Below are 22,257 nucleotides of genomic sequence, written 5' to 3'. Positions count from 1 at the left end.
AAAGCCTTACAATAAAGTAGAATCAGCTCATCTGTTCGTGTTACCTGTCTGAGCTACCTGGCAAGGCTGACAGGTACAAAAGCAGAAGCCTCTTTTGCAAGAAAGGAAAATGTTAGTGTTGTAGGAAGATACATCTTGGCATTGTATTAATAAGGCTATTGAACATTCAATTACTATCTTGGCAACCCTCCTCTGATCTCATGCTTATCGGTTAATATTCTTTTGGAATATTAGTGCCCAGGATTAGAGACTGAATTCCAAGTGAGAGATAACCAGGGCAGAAGACAGTGAAAAGGTAGTCCTTGATTTATGACTACCATTTGAGTTCCAAAATTCCATTGCTAAGCAAGGCAGCTGTTTTAGTGAGTTTGGCCCTGTTTTATGACCTTCTTTTGCCTCAGTGGTTAAGCAAGCCATTACAGTTGTTAAGCGAACCATGTGGTTATTGAGCGAATCTGGTCTCCCCAATGACTTTGCTTGTCAACAGCTGGCTAGGAAGGTCACAAAAGGTGATCACGTGACCCCAGGGCAGTGCAACGGTCATAAATACATTCCAGTTGCCAAGCCCCCGAATTTTGATCACATGACCACGGGGAGGATGCTGCAATGGTGGTGTGGAAAATTGCTCAGAAGTCACTTTTTTCAGTGTCATAGTTACGTCCAACGGCCATTAAACGAATGGTTGTAAGTTGAGGGCTTGTGATCTGGTGCTTATGCTCTTGTTAATGGGCTTCAAGAGAACATTTGACATTTTAGTAGCTATATTCAGGGATATGATTCAGCCGGTTCGGATCGGTTTGGGCAAACCGGTTGTTAATTTTACATCTGGTTCGTCAAACCGGTAGTTGCAAGGACTGGCTGGCCCCGCCCACACCACCACCCCCTCCCAGGAGTCTCCATGCAGCCCATACATCCCTTCGGCCGATTCGCTCACACAGAGAGGGACTCCTCCGGGTGCCGTCCACTAGGCTGTGCCAGCGGGCGACGCCCAGGGGAAGGGCCTTCTCTGTGATGGGCCCGACCCTCTGGAATGACCTTCCCCCTGATATTAGAACAACCACGGACCTTCGCTCCTTCCGCCAGAAGCTCAAAACCCACCTGTTTAATCTAGCCGGCCTGGCCTAATTCCAGCTCTCCCACCTCAGTCTGTATTTTTAAATTTCACGGGTTGGTCTTAGGCTAAGTTTTTAATTTTTATAAACTTGTACAGGGGTTTAAAGTTTAATCCGATTTTAACTATATTTATGATTATTTGTATGGTTTTTAATTTGGTACCTGTACACCGCTCCGAGTCCCTTCGGGGAGAGGGGGCGGTCTAGAAATCAAATCAAATAAATAAATGAATAATGTCAGATAAGTGCAGGGCCCACGCAGAGGCTCTGGGAGGCTGAAAAATGGGCCTGTTTCCAGCCTCCAGAGGGCCTCCTTTCACCCTCCTGGAGGCTCGAGGAAAGTCTCCGGAGCCTGGGGAGGGTGAAAACACCCCCCCTCCCTGTGGTGCAGGAGGCCGAGTAAGCCATGCCCACCATGGCCACGCCCACCCAGCGACCCGGCAGAGAACTGATTGCTAACATTTTTCAAATTCACCCCTGGCTCTATTATACTGCTATAGCAGTAAAAAAAAAAACTGGCTTTTTTTGATAAGATGCAGAGAGGGGGATGGGGAGAATGCAGAACTTTTTAATTCCTGCTTTGCATGTATCTTTTCTCAGCCGGAAAAGTTCTGTCTTCTCTACCTTTTCCCTATCCTGATTTACCTCTTTGCGTCTCATTAAAAAAAAGTTGGTTGGATCCAGCCAACGGAAGAAAGGCACGAAGGCCCTCAAATATTGTTGGTTTGTTTATTTCTATATTACTCTTCTTTCCGGAAATGATGCTCATTTAGCAAAAAACAACCATCATGCAACGATTAAAACTTCATTAAAACATAATTAAAAACAAATCTAGGAAACAGCATCCAGGCAGGAAGCTAATTTTACGTACCACTGGTATGATGGAAGAAAAATATATTTGGAAGCTGATGGAAGGATAATAAATACAAAACAAAACAAAAGGGGGGGGGGAATGGCCTGCTCACCTTTAACAGGATTTTTCAAAGTTAGAATATAGAATGTAGAATAAAAGAATTGGAAGGGACCTTGGAGGTCTTCTAGTCCAACCCCCTGCCTAGGCAGGAAACCTTATACTGTTTCAGACAAATGGTTATCCAATATCTTCTTTAAAACTTCCAGTGTTGGAGCATTCACAACTTCTGGAAGCAAGTTGTTCCACTGGTTAATTCTGTCAGGAAATTTCTCCTTAGTTCTAGGTTGCTTCTCTCTTTGATTAGTTTCCCTCCACTGTTTCTTGTCCTGCGTGCTTTGGAGAATAGTTTGACTCCCTCTTCTTTGTGGCAACCCCTGAGATATTGGAATACTGCTATCATGTCTCCCCTAGTCCTTCTTTCTATTAAACTAGACATACCCAGTTCCTGCAACCCTTCTTCATATGTGTTAGTCTCCAATCCCCTAATCCTCTTTGTTGCTCTTCTCTGCACTCTGTCTAGAGTCTCCACATCTTTTCTACATCGTGGCGACCAGAACAGAATGCAGTATTCTAAGTATGGCCTTATGAAGTGGTATTAACACTTCACGTGATCTTGATTCTATCCCTCTGTTGATGCAGCCTACAAAGTTGAGGAACAATTATTCAGTTCATCTGTCAAATTGGCTTCTGATGACATGAAAGACCTCTCCAGATGCTTTAAATCCAAATGAAAATATCCCCTTTTCATCCTGGGGATTCCTTGCTGCCCGTTCCCCAAGGAAATCAATTTCATCTTCTTTTATCATTATGAAAACGGATATAATTTTTCTTGGGAGAGCTAGCCCGGTGGCTTAACCAAGTATTGCAAGTGGACATCCCATTAAATACAAGTAGTCCTCAACTTATGACCACAATTGAGCCCAAAATGTATGTTGCCAAATGAGACATTTGTTAAGTGATTTTGGTCCCATTTTACAACCTTTCTTGTCACAGTTGTTAAGTGAATCCCTGCAGTTGTTAAGTTAATAGCCCGGTTGTTAAGTGAATCTGGTTTCCCCATTGACTTTGCTTGTCAGAATGTCTCCAAAGGGAGTCACATGACCTTGGGACAGAGCAATGGTCATAAATGTGAGTCAGTTGCCAAGTGTCTGAATTTTGACGACATGATCGTGGGGATGCTGCAACGGTCATAAGTGTGAAAAACGGTCATAAGTCACTTTTTAAAGCAACGATGTATCTTTAAACGGTCACTAAATGAACTGTTGTAAGTCGAGGACTACCTGTACATGCGATTCCTGCATCAATTTCCTTAGCCTCAGAACGTCTCTGGTTGAAGAACTGTGTTTTCGTAAGGCAGTTGTTGAAAATCAGCAATTTTTCTTCATGTTATATAAGTAAAAAATCTGCCATATGTAATAATTCAGGTTGGGAGGGGGAAAATCTCCTTCACACCTGAGTGTGATTCCTGCTGACTTGATGGATCTATTTTTACTTTATTTATTAAATTTATATGCCTCCCCCTCCCCCCATAGGTGACTCCATGTAATATGTCGGAAATGATATGGGTGTGTTTTTACCTCATTACCTCATGCGGTACATTTTTTGAACTTCCTGGTCTAGAAAGGAGATTCTTAAATCTTTTCAAGAAATGGTCTTTGCTAGTTTTAAAAAAGAGCCTCAGAATTATGCCCCAATCAAGAGACATAATTCTTCTGACTGGAAATGAGCAATAAAGCAAAACCTGTGTCTGCTGAAATTTGTTTATGCAAATAGATGTCTGAAAGAGCCACAGTGGCGCAGTGGTTAGAGTAAAGTACTGCAGGCTACTTCTGTTGATTGCCGGCTGCCTGCAATTTGGCAGTTCGACTCTCACCAGGCTCGAGATTGACTCAGCCTTCCATCCTACTGAGGTCAGTAAAATAAGGACCTAGATAGTTGGGGGCAATAGGCTGACTTTGTAAACCCCTTTAGAGAGGGCTGTAAAGCACCATGAAGCAGTATATAAGTCTAAATGCTATTGCTATAGCTTAATGATATTTGCATATTCTTAAGCTTCTTACGATGGGTTGCAGTGGGACAGTGGCTAAGACGCTGAGCTTGTCGATCAGAAAGGTCGGCAGTTCAGCGGTTCGAATCCCTAGTGTCACGTAATGGAGTGAGCTCACGTTACTTGTCCCAGCTTCTGCCAACCTAGCAGTTCGAAAGCATGTACAAAATGCAAGTAGAAAAATAGGAACCACCTTTGGGGGGAAGGTAACAGCGTTCCGTGCGCCTTCGGCATTTAGTCATGCCGGCCACATGACCACAGAGACATCTTTGGACAGCGCTGGCTCTTCGGCTTTGAAATGGAGATGAACACTGCCCCCTAGAGTTGGGAACGACTAGCACATATGTGCAAGGGGAACCTTTACCTTTAAGCTTCTTACAGAACCTCATCGAGTTTTCTCTGATTGAAGGGTAAGCCTTGGGATGTCTCATAGTTTCCTACCCAAATGTTAACTACATGTAATCATACTTAGCGTAAGTTTTCTTTCTGTGATCATCCAGGAAGAAAAGCAAGTAGGTTTGGTTTCATGGTTAAGGTGTTGGTCTAGAAATCAGGAAACTGTGAGTTCTAATCCTGCCCTAGCCATCTTTGAAGTACTCAAGTCATAAAAGGGCCATTGTTTCCCACCACAATCTAAACCATTACCTAAATCTGTGTCAGCTCCTAAATTGAAATACGTCATTACAATATATTCATGGAGCTTTTAATGACTGAGAGTGAAGATGAACCTGCATTCAGTTTAACATTCAGACATACAGTATGTAAGGTTCTAAATTTAGGCAAGGAAAACAAGATGCTCATGTATAGTATATGTGGTACCTTGCTCAGTAGTAGTAACTGTGAGAGGGATCTTGGAGTTCTAGTGGACAACCATTTAAATATGAACCAGCCATGTGCAGCAGCTGCCAAAAAAGCCGACACAGTTCTAGGCTGCATCAACAGAGGGATAGAATCAAGATCATGTGAAGTGTTAATACCACTTTATAAGGCCTTGGTAAGGCCACACTTGGAGTACTGCATTCAGTTCTGGTCGCAATGTAGAAAAGATGTGGAGACTCTAGAAAGAGTGCAGAGAAGAGCAACAAAGATGATTACGGGACTGGAGGCCAAAACGTATGAAAAACGGTTGCAGGAACTGGGTATGTCTAGTTTAATAGAACGAAGGACTAGGGGAGACATGATAGCAGTGTTCCAATATCTCAGGGGTTGCCACAAAGAAGAGGGAGTCAAACTATTCTCCAAGGCACCTGAGGGTAGAACAAGAAGCAATGGGTGGAAACTAATCAAGGAGAGAAGCAACTTAGAACTGAGGAGAAACTTCCTGACAGTTAGAACAATTAATCAGTGGAACAGAAGTTGCCTCCAGAAGTTGTGAATGCCCCAACACTGGAAGTCTTTAAGAAGATATTGGACAACCATTTGTCTGAAGTGGTGTAGGGTTTCCTGTCTAAGCAGGAGGTTGGACTAGAAGACCTCCAAGGTCCCTTCCAACTCTGTTATTCTATTCTATTCTATATTATGGGATTTGATAAAAGTGTTGAGCCCAATGAAGGTTGCCAACCAATCTGAATACCCATTTGGGAATGTACAGATTGAGCGTGTCTGGTTTCTCTAATATTTTGAATGTACTGTTCTTCTTGTTTGGAAGAAGTCAAGACATAAGTTTTAAGACAACAAAGCCTGTGAATTGGTTGGTGGCACTTCCCTGACAGATTTTGTTATTTATTCTGAGACTTCTTGAGGGGCGGATTTAAAAAAAAAAAATTAAGACAATGAGAAAACATAAGTTGCAACTGGTTAGATAAATTATTAAAGATTTAAAATTGTTTTTTTGACGAAACCATCTCCTCTGCATTCTCATCACAGTTGTTATTTCCTGGCACAATTAAATGAGCCTTCCAAGGTAGTGGGTTCTCATGTCATCCACCAATTATTCTTATTTGCAGCTCCCTGAGTTAATTTATTTGGCATTTTTACTGAGAAACCTCTCATTAGCAGTATATTTGTTAAGGAGTCAGTTCCATGAATTAATGGAAACTGGGTAGCCTGGAGGGGCATGGAAAAGGCAGTGATTTTTTTTATAAACAGGGTGAACAATATGGAAGATGTTTAAGATAGGCCAGAAAGCAATTTGTTGAGCAGGGAACCTAAAATGTGTCCCTTGTCCAGCCTGTATAGCTGGAGGTCCTACTCTGGAGACCAAATGAGGCAGAACCTAACCAACCTTGGCTAATCTTGAAAAGATACTGGAGGATATGATTATATTTGAATTTGAGATGGTCAGAAATTCCTAGAGTTGCAAACAGTGGGTTCACTTAACTGCCGTGGAGTTTGGTTAATGAATGCTGCGTTCACATTACAAGCATGTCCTCCACTTAAGAAGCGCTGCCAAAAGAAAAAGTAATAAACTCAGGTCAATCACGTGAGGCCTGCTTAAGGAGTGGCCTGCTTAATGACTTAATGCCTGTAATTAGTAGTAACTGTGAAAGGGATCTTGGAGTTCTAATGGACAACCATTTAAATATGAGCCAGCCGTGTGCAGCAGCTGCCAAAAAAGCCAACACAGTTCTAGGCTACATAAACAGAGGGATAGAATCAAGATCATGTGAAGTGTTAATACCACTTTATAAGGCCTTAGTAAGGCCACACTTGGAATACTGCATCCAGTTCTGGTCGCCATGATGTAGAAAAGATGTGGAGACTCTAGAAAAAGTGCAGAGAAGAGCAACAAAGATAATTAGGGGACTGGAGGCCAAAACGTATGAAAAACGGTTGCAGGAACTGGGTATGTCTAGTTTAATGACAAAAAGGACTAAGGGAGACATGATAGCAGTCTTCCAATATCTCAGGGGTTGCCACAAAGAAGAGGGAGTCAAACTATTCTCCAAAGCACCTGAGGGCAAGACAAGAAGCAATGGGTGGAAACTAATCAAGGAGAGAAGCAACTTAGAACTGAGGAGAAATTTCCTGACAGTTAGAACAATTAATCAGTGGAACAGAAGTTGCCTCCAGAAGTTGTGAATGCCCCAACACTGGAAGTCTTTAAGAAGATGTTGGATAGCCATCTGTCTGAAACGGTATAGGGTTTCCTGCCTAGGCAGGGGGTTGGACTAGAGGACCTCCAAGGTCCCTTCCAACTCTACTATTATATTATTGTAATTCTGGGCTCAATTATGGTCATAACTCGAGGACTATCTGCAAGCCATGGTAAACTGTTCTTCCATTTTTGCTACATGTGTCTCTGTTACTGTATTTATGGAAAGAAAGAGAGGCAGGGGATATACCCATGCACATATGCATTAAATTATTAGAAATTACTGTGTTTTCTTGAAAATTAGACATATCCCGAAAATAAGGCCTAGCGTGATTTTTACATGGGTGCTCAATACAAGCCGTACCCCCCAAAATAGGCCCTGGTTAAGACTAGAGGTGGGTTCCTACTGGCTCGGACTGGTTCGCCCAAATATGTAGTAACTCGGCTGGACACATGACCGTACCGATTCTAACCGGGGCGCTGCCAACTTTATTTTCTGTTTAGCACATGCACAGAACAAAGTCTGGATTGATGCATGCGTTGCCCCTGGATTGATCTGGAGGTCTGTTAACAGCTGCAGAGGCCTGGTGCCTTTTGTGGTGGCAAAAAATATAAGACCGGGTCTTATGTTCAGGGAAACGCAAGTATATATTTACTCAATAGCTCCACTTTTTCCTTTCTCTCTTTTTTAAATACCATTTTTTAAAAGAAGCTCTTTGAGGCCAAAGTCTTTGAGGCTTGCAGAGGCATTTCAAGAATCATCCTCCAGGCTAAAGATGCCACTTGACTTATAAACACGATTGAGCCCAATATTTCTATTTCTAAGTGAGTCATTTGTTAAGTAAGTTTTGCCTCATTTTATGACCTTTCTTGCCAGAGTTGTTAAGTGAATCACTGCAGTTGTTAAGTTACTGATTGTTAAGTGAATCTGTCTTCCCCATTGATTTTGGTTGTCAGAAGGTCACAAAAAGTGACCACATGTTCCCGGGATACTGCAACCGTCATAAATATGAGCCAGTTGCTAAGCATCTGAATTTTGATCATGGTGTCAGGCCTGCAGTCATATTTCTCTTGGATCTTTGGCCTGCCACACTTTCTATTATTCTACTATGCCTTTTTCCATTGTGGGAAAATGGGAGGTGGGATTGTACGGAGTGAGATGCGATGTAGCCATAACAAAATTCTTTCTAGAAAGCCAAGGTCATCCTTTGTCTCTGCACCTCTGCACCTGACCGGAACTGGATGGGTGGAACTGCCAGCATGGCAGTGGGAGTGTCAGCGTTCCAAATATCATGCAGAATTAAATCAGAGTCCAAGGCAGAACTATCCTTAAAGTTCCAATCTAATAAGACAGACATGTTGGCACATCTGTGGAATCCCAAATCTAAAAGCTTCCTGGGATTCCACCCAGTTGAAAGTTCATGATCTTATCCCCACACCCATAAATCCATCACATGGTCCAATCTTCTTCGGCCACGCTGGCATCTCCACCCACCTGGTTCCGGTCAGGTGCAGAGGTGCAGAGACAAAAGATGACCTTGGGCTTCTAGAAAGGAATGACAACAACACATTCCACAATTCTACTCCTTTCTATTCCCCCTCCCAATTACTACACTAATGAAACAGCATAATGAAATAATAGAGTGTGGCAGGCCAAAGATCCTAAAAAGGAATACAACTGCAGGCCTGACAGGGAGATTGGACCATGGGATGGACTTGTGGGTGTGGGGGCAAGATCTTGAACTTTCAACTGGGTGGGGAAAACCGGGAAACTTTCAGATTCGGGTTTTCCCAGATGTGCCCTCATGGCTCTCTTAATAAATTGAAACTTTGAGCAATACTTTGCCTTGGACTCTGGTTTACTTTTGGATGCTATCTGGAACCTTGACACATGGCTTCCTTGCCTTCTCCAAATTACCAAAACCTAACAGATGTTTTAATGTACTTTAATCTTTTCCTACTGCTTATTTTTGTTTATTTCCTCCCTTTCCCAACTGATCTTCAAAGTCCTACAGCTACTGAGCATTCATCGTCCTTTATTGAAAAAGTAACGCTGAAGGTGATTATTCATCTAATCTTAATCATCTGCAGTGTTTACTCTTTTTAAAAAAAAAACTTTTGCAAACCTGAAATAGGAATAAAGTCTTTCTCCCTCTTGGACCGTCTTTTTTTTAATGCTCAGATAAATTGTGCCGAATATGAGAAAAATCCTCAGGTAAATTATGCTGAATATGAGTAAATGCAGATGCCAGGCAACAGCATAAAAAGGATCAACCCAATTTCGAAAACAGATAAACATGGCAATTAAAAACTGGAAAAATTGAGGCAGGGCATTGCAGTTGTTTTATACCAAATAAGTCCAAACGTGTGAACCATTGTGCTCGAAAATCTTCTTTCTTTGCCCTTTTAATAAAACAAGTGATTCAGATACCAACAAATCAACCACCCATTGCTACAAATGAAGTGTATGTGATTATACATTATTCAAACTGTATGCTGGAGAGGAGGGATACCGATCGACTGGAATGGTTCCTTCCTTACACAATGGGAGAATTAATTAATGGGTTGAATTTACTGCCATCGAATATAATGAAGACCATCTACTGAGTTGGTTTTTAAAGAGGATGGGTAGCATGCCTGCAAGCCGTCTTTTCTTTTGGATTTCAGGCCTGCCACACTTTCTACTGTCTATTTTCTATTGTGGGAAAATGGGAGGGGGGATTATACGGAGTTGGGTGATTTGTAGCCATAATAACATTATACAATACAATACAACACAATAGTAGAGTTGGAAGGGACCTTGGAGGTCTTCTAGTCCAACCCCCTGCCTAGGCAGGAAACCCTATACTGTTTCAAACAAATGGCTACCCAACATCTTCTTAAAGACTTTCAGTGTTGGGGCATTCACAACTTCTGGAGGCAAGCTGTTCCACTGAATCATTGTTCTAACTGTCAGGAAGTTTCTCCTCAGTTCTAAGTTGCTTCTCTCCTTGATTAGTTTCCACCCATTGCTTCTTGTTCTACCCTCGGGTGCCTTGGAGAATAGTTTGACTCCCTCTTCCTTCTGGCAACCCCTGAGATATTGGAACACTGCTATCATGTCTCCCCTAGTCAGTGGTGGGTTCCTGCCGGATCGCACCGGATCGCGCGCTCCCTTTCGGCGCAAAACCCGGAAGTACGGTCTTGCCCCTCCCCTGGCGACGGGACGACGCTTGCCTGCGCTCCACCAGCTCGGCTGGGACAGGAGACGTTTCCTCAGCGCAGCGGAGCGCCTGAAAGGGACGCAGGCTCAGCCTGCCAGGCTGCCACCGCTCCACTGAAGACATTGCTGAGCAGAGAAACGTCTCCGGTCCCAGCCGAGCTGGTGGAGCGCAGGCAAGCGTCGTCCCATCGCCAGGGGCGGGGGCAAGACCGTACTTCCGGGTTTAGCGCCGAAAGGGAGCGCGCGATCCGGTGCGATCTGGCAGGAACCCACCACTGCCCCTAGTCCTTCTTTCTATTAAACTAGACATACCCAGTTCCTGCAACCGTTCTTCATATGTTTTAGTCTCCAGTCCCCTAATCCTCTTTGCTGCTCTTCTCTGCACTCTTTCAAGAGTTTCCACATCTTTTCTACATCGTGGTGACCAAAACTGAATGCAGTATTCCAAGTGTGGCCTTACCAAGGCCTTATAAAGTGGTATTAACCCTTCACATGATCTTGATTCTACCCCTCTGTTGATGCAGCCTAGAACTGTGTTGGCTTTTTTGGCAGCTGCTGCACACTGCTGGCTCCTATTTAAATGGTTGTCCATTAGGACTCCAAGATTCCTCTCACAGTTACTACTATTGAGCAAGGTACCACCTATACTGTACCTGTGCATTTCGTTTTTGTTGCTTACCCTTTTCACCATTGAATTTCATTTTATTAGATAGTGCCCAATGTTCAAGATCCTTCTGTATCTTTAGCCTGTCTTCTGGAGTGTTGGCTATTCCTGCCAGCTTGATGTCATCTGCAAATTTGATGAGTTCCCCATTTATTCCCTCATCCAAATCATTGATGAAGATGTTGAAGAGTACTGGGCCTAAAACAGAGCCTTGGGGTACTCCACTGCATACCTCCCTCCATGTAGATGCAGTTCCATTGAGGACTACACGTTGAGTGCAGTTGGTCAGCCAGTTACGAATCCATCTGGTGGTGATGCTGTCTAACCCACATTCTTCTACTTTATCTAGTAGTAGGTTATGGTCTACCTTATCAAAAGCCTTACTGAAGTCCAAGTAAACTATATCAACGGCATTCCTCTGGTCCACTAATTTTGTCACTTTGTCAAAGAATGCAATAAGATTAGTCTGGCATGATCTGTTTTTGACAAACCCATGTTGGCTTTTGGCTACTACTTTGTTTACTTCTAGGTGTTCGCTAATTCATTGCCTGATTATCTTTTCCAGAATCTTTCCTGGTATTGAGGTCAGGCTGATAGGTCTGTAGTTTTCTGGATCTGTTTTTTTTCTCCTTTTTTGAAGATGGGAACCACTCAGCTCTTTTCCAGTCCTCTGGCAGTTCCCCGGTGCTCCAGGATCTCTGAAAGATATAATTCAGTGGTTTTGAGATCTCGTCTGCTAGTTCCTTTAGAACCTTGGGGTGTAATCCATCTGGTCCTAGTGATTTGAACTCGTCTAGGGTAGACAGGTGCTCACTTACCATTTTCTTCCCTATTTCAACTTGTGTTCCTCATCTGATTTTTGTGGTGCTGTTTTTGATAGGTTGGACTGTTTTATCCCTTTGTGTAATTCTTCATTCTTCTTAGAAAGTCAAGGTCATCTTTACCTCTGCACCTGGGTGGAATCTGTCTTTGTGGAAGTGAAAGATTGGACCATGGGTTGAACTTGTGGGTGTTGGGGCAGGATCTTAAACTTTCAACTGGGTGGGAAAACTTTGAAGCTTTCAGATTTGGATTTTCCCAGATGTGCCATCATGACTCTTTTAATTAATCGGAACTTTGAGGAATCCTTTGCCTCGGACTCTGATTTTATTTTGGATGCTATTTGGAACCTTGACAATGGGAGAAATTTAGGAGAAGACTGAGGCTACCTCAGTGATAGCTAATCTTGACAGCTGCTGGCCATCTGTATAATCATAGTTAGGCGAACAATTACAGAAAAGGGCTCTCATCTTTTTGGTCATCTTTGGGTGATCCTTGAATGCATATGGTTGACCACTGTGCAACCAAGGAAGGCTAGGCTTAATGGATTATTGGTTGCTCCACCAGGACTCTTAAATTTCTCATATTCTCATCACTTGAGTGTTTTGTAATCCCATTCAACCACTGAGTTGGCTTTGAAAGGGAACTCATGCACAATATTCATTATTGATCCGCTCGTGACTTAATACTGATATACATAACATACCTGTAACATATGTTACTATAACAATACTATAACAATTCTCTTCTTAAATTACTTCTACTAATCGCAAAATAATCTACTATGATATTTTCTATATTTTACTAGTGTACTTTCATTTCTAAGTTTCATATTTGTTCTCTAACCATCTCATTATATGCTATAATATTCGTTTTGCTCCTTCTCTTTAATTCCAAGTGTTAACCTATTCATTTCTGCACATTCTAATATTTTCCTAATCACATTCTCATCCGTAGGAATCTCTTCACTTTTCCAGTGTTGTGCAAATACAATCCTGGCTGCTGTTATTACATGGATAATCAAATACACATTTTCTTTACGTTTCTGGGAAAAATCCCCAGCAAAAATATTTCAGGTTTCAGATCAAACTCTTGATGATATTGTATACTTTCATTTGTTCTCTAATCCACTTGCAGGTCTTTCTATCTTGCCTTGTGATGCCGAGCATGAATCTTTCTGTGGCTCTTTGCGCCACTCGTAGCTTTTGTATCGATTGTGAGGTTAGTATCCATGTAAGACATGGACGGGAAGAAGGGGAAAAGTCTGTTGTCCTATTCTGTCCTCCTGTTCTCGTCTCTGAATGGGAGAGGATAGCCCCTCCCCCGCCGTCACACCCGTTTTGCAACTTCTCCCTTGCGTGTGATTTATCTTTCCTCCGTGATTTCAGCCTGTCAGGCCACGAGAAACTTGGGTGCAACTCCATTGGCAATTCCTGGCATAGCCATCACCAGATCTGTTCAAGCATGCATGGTGTCCTTTAGGTGGAGAGAGAGAAAGATATGAGCAAACACTGCCGAGTCAATAGATAAGAGCAGATGGAGGAACCGGGAACAAGGCGCACGCCTCTTTGTGTGTGCGACTGTGTGTGTGTGTGCTGGGGTGGGGGGAGAGGAACAGGAGGGAGAGAAGGATCTCTTTTGCAATCCTGTCACCATAGAAACCAAGCTCTATATAGCTCACTCTCAGTTACTCTGGTGTCTAGAAATTACCTGCAAATGGAGTTTACCTGCAGCCTTCAGAGTAGGTATGATGAGCTCTATTGAAGTTCTGGTGAAAGGCCTCCTCTGCTATTATGGGTAATTTGTAATGGGGCAGAACCTTGATTCTGTGTGAAATCTGAAGAATTAGAAATCCCTACCCACTCCTGCTTTTTTCCAAAAGTAGAGAAGTTGCGTCGGTGTAACATTTTCAAAGTTTGTGCTTCTCTTCCTCTTCTCTTCCCTTCTCTTCCTTCCTATTCTCTTCCTTTCTCTTCCCTTCTCTTCTCTTCCCTTCCCTTCCTCTTCTTTCCTCTTCTCTTTCTCTTCCCTTCCTCTTCTCTTCCCTTCTCTTCCTCTTCCCTTCCCTTCCCTTCTGGTATATAAATATCTAAGCTAAATTAAGTTAAACTAAGATCGATGTCTTTTTTTTTACAGGAAACAGGAGGCACTGAACAGCACAGATGCGACGACTCCAGAGAGACCTCTATCTCCACCCTTTACAGCCCCACCAAGCATGAAGGTAAGGATCTACAAAATGGGGTGTGCTTATGGGGTGTGGTGGCATGTCTTCTTCTGGCTGTTTCCTCTCCCACCTTATGGAGGTGGGGCGGGGGCTGCATTTCTGTTGGAGCCATTTCCAAAAGGAGAAACGACTCCATCTTCTATTTGTGACCATGTCTTCCTATGGCTCAGAAGTCCCAACCTCACATGGAAGACGATGGCAGAGAAAAAGCTGATGTATAAAAAAAGCCAATTATTCAATAAATATTACATGGGCAAACCTACGGGCCCAGCTACAGTGCTACATTCTGGATCTGTTGAAGTTTTTGAGTAGTCTTCAAGGGCAGCTCCTGTTGTGGCCTGGTATCTGGGGGAAGGCTCTGATGAGGGCTCTGCGTCAGAGGCAGAGATGGGACCAAGGCCCTCCGGCAGTTCTCAGCTTCGCAGCTAGACAGCAGTGAGGCAGAGGAACAGCTGGAGCCTGTTCCCATTGTGTGCATGGGCAGAGCTGCCAGAGGAAAAGAACAACTCAGAAATCAGGGTCAACGTGGGAGTAAAGCCACAGGTGGACGGTGAATGGACCATAGGACATAAAAGAGGAGTGTAAGGAGAGTAGGCTTTTGCAGGAAACAATTGGTGCGTTTGGTCTTTAGATTCGTTTCAGGAGTGTGAAGATCTGTCCATGAATCTCAGAGACTCCGTGCCCAGTCTTTCCTTGCACAGCACCTCATTTGGAAAATATTTACATAGCAGCTTTCCAAGCCAGATAAGGTCTGTAGTCATAAATATTCCTTTGAAAGACTCTTTGCCAGGCCTTGCTGAATGTGAATGAGAGAAATTCCCATTTGTTGAATAAAAGGGGTTTTGTCGGGACCAGGAATCTGCTTTATGCTTTTTGGGGGAATTTAGGTCATAACAGCTCCTTGTAGATTTCATTGCATAATGCAAGACACAAGTGACTGTCAGCAAATGCCTCCTGGTCCAGAAAATTTATTTATTTATTTATTTATTATTCGTATTTATAGACTGCCCCCTCTCCCGAAAGGGACTCGGGGCGGTGTACAGTCACTAAAATGCATTATAAAATATATACATAAAACAGTTAAATAATTAAATACGTAGGTGGAGGAGGTTGCAAGACTGTATATAGAATAATAAATATAGTACATTAAAAGCTTATTAAGACCCCAAACCCAATTAAATGAATAAATCCCCGGGAGGTAAAACTAAGAAAGTGCCAGGCCAGCTGATTGAAATAGGTGAGTCTTTAACTTTTGCCGGAAGGAACGGAGGTCGGTGGTAGTTCGAATGTCTGGGGGGAGGTCATTCCAGAGGGTTGGGCCCAAAGGATGCAATTGAGGCATTAAGCCAGGGGTCTCCAAAATTGGCAACCTTGGGGGCCTCCTGATGTGACCAAAATCAACTGTGACTCCTCCTCCAATGACTTCACAAGTTGGAAAGGAGGGGCTACCCAAATTCCAGGTTTTCTAAGAGCATGGACTATCCGCCGAGAATGCCTTATTTCTCATCCGAGGAAGCAGCGAGTCCTTGATGCAGAATTTTCAGTGGGTTTTAACGAACAGAGACGCTGGTAGGGGAGCAGATGGCTTTGCTTTGGATCTAGACCAAGTTAGGCTTTTAACATAAGGGGCAGCTGAGGAAGAGTTGATGGCACCTAGTTTTGCATCCTGGGATAGCTGCCCTGCTCTGTCTGCTGGCAGGGCCAGACTGGCTGATAGAAAGAACTTTGCAATAATCCATCTCCTTTTTTAATAGTTATTATTATTATTGAAAAATAACTGGGATAAGAAATGTCTCTCTAACATCATCATGGTTCTAACTCCCATTAACACTGGCCATCCTGCTCAGTAATCAGGGATGAAAGTACATGCAGATCTCTTTAGAACAGTCCAAATTTATGGTTTAATCACCCTGCTCAAAAAACCAACAACATCCAGATGGTTCACTGTAAGCTGTGCATCTTGCAATTAACAGAAGTCGTCCATATAAATCACAGTGGCTCAGTGGCTAAGAGGCTGAGCTTGTCGATCAGAAGGTCGGCAGTTGAGCGGTTCGAATCCCCAGCACTGTGTAACGGAGTGAGCTCCCGTTACTTGTCCCAGCTTCTGCTAACCTAGCAGTTCGAAAGCACGTAAAAAATGCAAGTAGAAAAATAGGAACCACCTTTGGTGGGAAGGTAACAGCGCTTCGTGCGCCTTTGGTGTTGAGTCATGCTGGCCATATGACCATGGAGACGTCTTCGGACAGCGCTGGCTCTTCGGCTTAGAAACGGAGATGAGCACTGCCCCCTAGAGACGGAAACGACTAGCATGCATGTGCAGGGAAATCTTTACCTAACCATGTAAACAAACCAACTTATTACTTTCCATTCTTAACAGTGGTGCACCTGGTGTTTAGAGTAAGTTGCTATTTCAGTTAAGGTAAAAATAGTCAGGTTTCTTTCTTACTTTTTTGTTATCCTGGATCTGGAGTTCAGAAGTTATTCCCTCTAGATATGGAGGTTCCCTACATCCCTTTCATAATAGCAAACATTCTTGTTTCTAGAAAATAATCTTAATCTCTTTTTAAAACCATCAGTGTTAGCAAACCTAGTGTATTGTGGCAATGAATAACTGAGTCTCTTCTAAAAATTGAACCTTAAAAATAAACTTGGTTATAAACATATAAATATATGCTACTATTGTCTGTAATATAGAGTTCTGGCCTTAGAAACCAATTTTTTTTCCCTATTTGGTTTTCTTCCTGATAATTTCCAGGAATCATCAAGGTATTTGAATAATTTAAAGGAGGAAAGTAGATTATATAGTGAATTTCAAGTTAAACTTTTCTCTTTCTCTACCTCAATGGAGAATGGTGGTAGTGAAAGCCCTAGAACAGTGATGGCGAACCTATGGAGCCATTTGTCAGGGCACGCGAGGCGCTGGCCACCTGAGTTCACCTTTTTAAAAGCTATTTTTCGCCTTCCCCAGGCTCCAGAGGCTTTATAGGAGCCTGGGGAGGGTGAAAAGAGCCTCTCCCGCCCCCCCCCGGAGGCTTCAGGGACCGTTCCTGAAGCCTTCGGAACGCTTAAAATCACCCTCCGAGCAAACTGGAAGTGACTTCCGGGTTGCTTGGAGCGTCATTTTAAGCGCTCCGAAGGCTTCAGGGACTGTTCGAGGCTTCCCTGATGCCTTCGGAGCGCTTAAAACGACCCTCCAAGCAACCCGGAAGTCACTTCCGGGTTGCCTGGAGGGTGGTTTTAAGCGCTCCGAAGGCTTCAGGGACCGTCCGAGGCTTCCCTGATGCCTTCAGAGTGCTTAAAACGTCCCTCCGAGCAACCTGGAGGTCACTTCCGGTTTGCTCGGAGGGTGGTTTTAAGCACTCCGAAGGCTTCAGGGAAGCCTCCAGACGGTCCCTGAAGCCTCCGGAGGGCCTCGGGGGGGGGGGGTCAGGGGAGGCTCTTGTTGCCCTCCCCAGGCTCCTATAAAGCCCCTGGAGTCTGGGGAGGGCAAAAAAAGCATGTAAAAATGGGGGGGGTGTTGCGCGTTGTGCGCACATGAGCACTGGGGGGGTCGCGCGTTGCCTTATGGGTGCGGCACGCCTGCACTCGACCCCCCTGCTCTCCCCCCACTTGTGGCACGCGAGCCAAAAAAGGTTCGCCATCACTGCCCTAGAATAAATATATAGTTCAAGAGTTGATGTGCCTCCTGGTTATTATTAATTTTCATTCTTTACACATGCGGTCTGGATAAGAAAACTAGATAGATAGATAGATAGATAGATAGATAGATAGATAGATAGATAGATAGATAGATAGATAGATAGATAGATAGATAGATAGATAGATGTAGAAGATAGCAGATAGACATAGTTGATAGATATAGATAGATAGAAGATGATAAATAATAGATAGATTAGATAGATATATAGATATAAATAGATAGATAGATAGTAGATAGATGATAGATAATAGACAGACAGACAGATAGATAATAGATGATTGATAGCTAGCTAGCTAGATAGAAGAAATGCTATTTACAATGGTATCTTGGTTCTCATCACTAATTGGTTCTGGGAGGTACGATAAGTGCCCAAAATGATGAGTACCAAACAACTTTTTTCCCCATAAGGAATAATGTAGTGAGTCACAAGGCAGCCAACACCGACAAATTCTAACTTGGCTGTTGAGTAGCAAACAAGCGATGAGTACCGGGACAAACTTTTCACAACAAAATGCATTGAGTACCAAATTCAATGAGTTTCAAAGCAATTGGGAATTAAATCTAAAAAAAAAAGTCTGTTAACATATACCATGTTAGTAAGCATAGAATCCCAAAGTTGGTTTAGACTGTTGAGGCCATTCTTTTAAGCAGCAGGTATGGAATTAGAGTAGCAACTAGACACAGAAACACACTGGGGGTGGGGAGAGAAAGAGAGAGAGGGAGAGAAAGAGAGAGAGGGAGAGGGAGGGAGAGAGAGAGAGAGAGAGAGAGAGAGAGAGAGAGAGAGAGAGAGAGAATGAGAATCTACTTTTGTATTAGGTATTATGTTCCATCATATTGGTGTCAACGCTTAGCAACTAAATAGACAGACTTTCAGTGGAATAGTGTGTCCTCAACTTAGTCCTTCAGATCTTATACACAGAAATACACAAAGAGAGGGGGTGGGGAGGGAGGGAGGGAGGGAGGGAGGGAGGGAGGGAGGGAGGGAGGGAGGGAGGGAGGGAGGGAGAGAGAGAGAGAGAGAGAGAGAGAGAGAGAGAGAGAGAGAGAGAGAGAGAGAGAGAGAGAGAGAGAGAGAGAGAGAGAGAGAGAGAGAACTTAGTTTCGTATGATGTATTATGTTCCATCATGTTGGTGTTGACACTTAGCAACTAAATAAACAGACCTTCAGTGGAATGGGGCATCTCCAACCTGGTGCTTCAGACTGTCTAAGGGTGCACCCATCGTCACCCTAATCAAATTCATCCACTTTACCGCTGACCATCTTCCCTGGTCGTGGACTTCTCAAGAGAGCTTGGTCTTCTCATCATTTGTCCAGAGAAGGATCATTGGAGCTGAGCCGCTTGTATCTTGGGTGCGGCAGGACCTATTCAAATAAGAAGTGGACTTAGCCAAAGTTGCTTTCGCAACAGGGCTGCCTTTTGGAGAGCATTGGACCATAAAGCCACTGGGCTCATCTACTCATGTTGATGGAGCCCTTTCCTTTTTATTTTGTTTGAACGACAGTGGATGATATTATATTTATATTTATGAATTTATAAACCTCTCCCTCTCCCCGAAGGGACTCGGGGCGGTGTACAGACAAAAGTCAAAATACCATATACATAGAAAAATATCAAAACCCCGTAAAAACGAATTACATAAAAATCTGTACAGTATTAATAAAATTAAGACAACATTAAAAATCTACCCCAGAGATTTAAAATACCGGCCAGGAGGATTGAAGAATAAAACTATAATTGGGCCAGGCCAGCTAATTGGAACAGGTGGGTGTTGAGTTTCTTGCGGAAGGAGCGGAGGTCAGTGGTAATTCTAATATCGGCGGGGAGGTCATTCCAGAGGGTTGGGCCCATCAATTGTTTAATGTGGGACGGCTTTGAGAAAAAGCAACTACGTAGACCAGGTAGTCCTCAATTTATGACCACAATTGAACCCAACCTTTTTGTTGCTAAGTGAGATCGTTAAGTCAGGTGGGTTGCTACTGGCATTGCTGCCGGTTTGGCGCACAAAAAATGTGCGTGCGTGTGCGCGCATACAACAAACGCATGCTCCGCCCGCATGCCCATTTGCACCTAAAAAGATCTGTGCATGCGCACAACGTTAGAAAAGGGGGAAAAATAAATTTTTGCAATGAAGATTGTTCTATGCAGGTGCAGAATTGAAAATATGTGTTTTTTAATGCTGTACGCCGCCCTGAGTCCTTTGGGAGAAGGGCGGCATATAAATCCAATAAAAAAAAAATCAAGATGGCGCTGCCACCAATAGAACCTCTTCGGGGGCGTGGCAGGCTGAATTACTACTTACTCGGTTGAACTGCTTCAAACTGGTAGGAACCCACCTCTGAATTAAGTGTATTCGGGGGCGGGGGGGCTGCTTGGGGTTCGCATAGGTTCGGCTGATCCTTTAGCTAGGATTCTGCCTGGTTTGACGAAGCCCCAAATGCCACCCTTGGTTGGCTCCGCCCACCGCTCCCCTCTCAGGAGCCTCCACGTGGCCCATTCACCATGCAAGGTTAGTGCAGGGCCTGAGCCGAGGCTCGGGGAGGGTCAAAAACTGGAGCAGTGGTGGGTTTCAAAAATTTTTAGAACCTCTTTTGTAGGTGTGGCCTGCTTTGTGGGAGTGGCTTGCTGACCATATGACCGGGTGGGAGTGGCTTGCCAACCAGGTGATTGGGTGGGCGTGGCCAACTTGTAAAATTTGATGAAACTCACTTAACAACGCTCTTGCTTAGCAACCAAAATGTTGGCTCAGAAACTCTGGCATTTGAAGCACGCAAGTCTTAAAGCTGTCAAGTTACAAGACCCTTGCACCCCTAACCCTTTAGAAAAAAAAAAACCCTCAGGGATGTTCAAACTTGACAGCTTTAAGACTTGTGGACTTCAATTCCCAGAATTCCTCCTCTCGCTCTTCAATGATGTGCAGACGGGCGGGGGGGAGGGAGGTGGAACCGGTTCTAAACGGCACTGTAGACTTGTGGAACCTCTTCTATAGAAGAGGTTAGAACTGGCAGGAACCCACCCCTGTACTGGAGGTTCGGGAAATCCGGAAACAAGCTTGTTTCCGGCCTCCAGAGGGCTTCTGGAGCCTGGGGGATGCAGTTTTTGCCCTCCTGGAGACTCGATAAAAGCCTCTGGAGCTTGGGGAGGGCAACCTCCCCCCCCTCCCGCCATGGTGCAGGAGGCCGACTAGGCCACGCCCACCATGGCCACGGCCACTCAACAATGGGGCAATGAACCCGTTACTGGAACTTTTGAAGCCCACCCCTGAATGTATTTCTTGCCACAGTTGTTAAGTGACTCAAAAATAAGGGATACAAATTTATTTTCCCAATTTAGCAGCAAACAACCAAATTGAACAAATGTTAGTCGTGGTCCCCTTTCAAATGTAAGGGATGCAAATCCAGCAATTCCAAGGTTCTCTTCTAACAATACCGGTAGTCCTCACGCTTGAGCCCCAAATGTCTGCTGCTGAACAAGATGGCTGTTCAGTGAGGTTCACCCCATCTTAGGAACTTTCCTGCGACATTTGTTAAGTGAATCACTGCAGTTGTTAAGTTGGTAACCCGGTTGTTAAGTGAATCCGGCTTCCCCACTGACTTTGCTTGTCTGAAGGTTGCAAAAGGGTATCGCATGACCCCGGGACTCTGTAACCGTCCTAAATATGAGCCGGTTGCCAAGTGTTCAAATTTTGATCAAGTGACCGCAGGGATGCTGCAACGGTTGTCGTAAGTCATCGGTCCCTTTTTTTCAGTGCTGTTTTGATTTCAAATGGTCACTAAATGAACTGTTGTAACCCGAGTCCCAAAAGTGCTTTTTCAAGAGGCAACTGACTTTCTGGTTTTTCTTTGAAGACATTTTTCTTCTCATCTAAGAAGCTTCTTCAGATCTGACTGGATGTTGGGCAATGGAAGGATTTATACTCCTTGCAGACAGCTGGTCATTTGCATCCTTTTAGAGTGTCGTTGAGGCCACCTGGGGGTTTGTGTGTGTCCTCAGGGTCACCTGAGTGGTGCAAATGGGTGTGGAGCCTTCTTGGAACTGCTGAAAGGATTGTGTTGCAGACTGGAGATAGATTGTGTTGTATGCCTCCCCCTCTGTTGAAAGCGGGCTGCTCAATTTTGACATAGGTGGCCTCTTTGACCCCTCTTTCAAACCAGCAGTCCTCTCTGTCCAAAATGTGGACTTTGCTGTCTTCAAACAAGAAACTAGAAAGTCCAGTTGCCTCTTGAAAAAGCACCTTTGGGACAACCATGGCCTGGATGACTGAGAATCACCATAGACGTTGTAACTTGAGGACTATCTGTAATATGGAAAGGAGGTAGACTAAGCCACCCTCTTCAAAATACTACTTCTCCTCCTTTCCAATGTAAATTGATCAGGCCTCACTTGGAATTCTGCATCCAGTTTTGGTCGCCACGATGTAGAAAAGATGTGGAGACTCTAGAAAGAGTGCAGAGAAGAGCAACCAAGATGATTAGGGGACTGGAGGCTAAAACAAGAACGAGTGCAGGAACTGGCAATGTCTCATCTAATGAAAAGAAGG

General features: G+C 43.9%; 1 protein-coding gene across 2 annotated transcripts in view; it reads left to right on the top strand.

The window, feature by feature from the left end:
• RAP1GAP2 (RAP1 GTPase activating protein 2) overlaps positions 1-22,257 on the top strand; it is a 201,559-nt gene that overhangs the window by 44,699 nt on the left and 134,603 nt on the right. For both annotated transcript variants that reach the window (XM_081944352.1, XM_081944354.1), the window contains exon 2: positions 13,928-14,012. In XM_081944352.1, the coding sequence (XP_081800478.1) occupies positions 13,928-14,012 (85 nt within the window). The remainder of the gene's footprint in view (positions 1-13,927; positions 14,013-22,257) is intronic.

Source organism: Natrix helvetica, assembly GCF_964273705.1.
Source record: "Natrix helvetica genome assembly, chromosome: 2".
NCBI classification, from domain to species: Eukaryota; Metazoa; Chordata; class Lepidosauria; order Squamata; family Natricidae; genus Natrix; species Natrix helvetica.
Note: the sequence above shows the minus strand (reverse complement) of the source record. Positions and strands in the feature narration are given on the sequence as shown.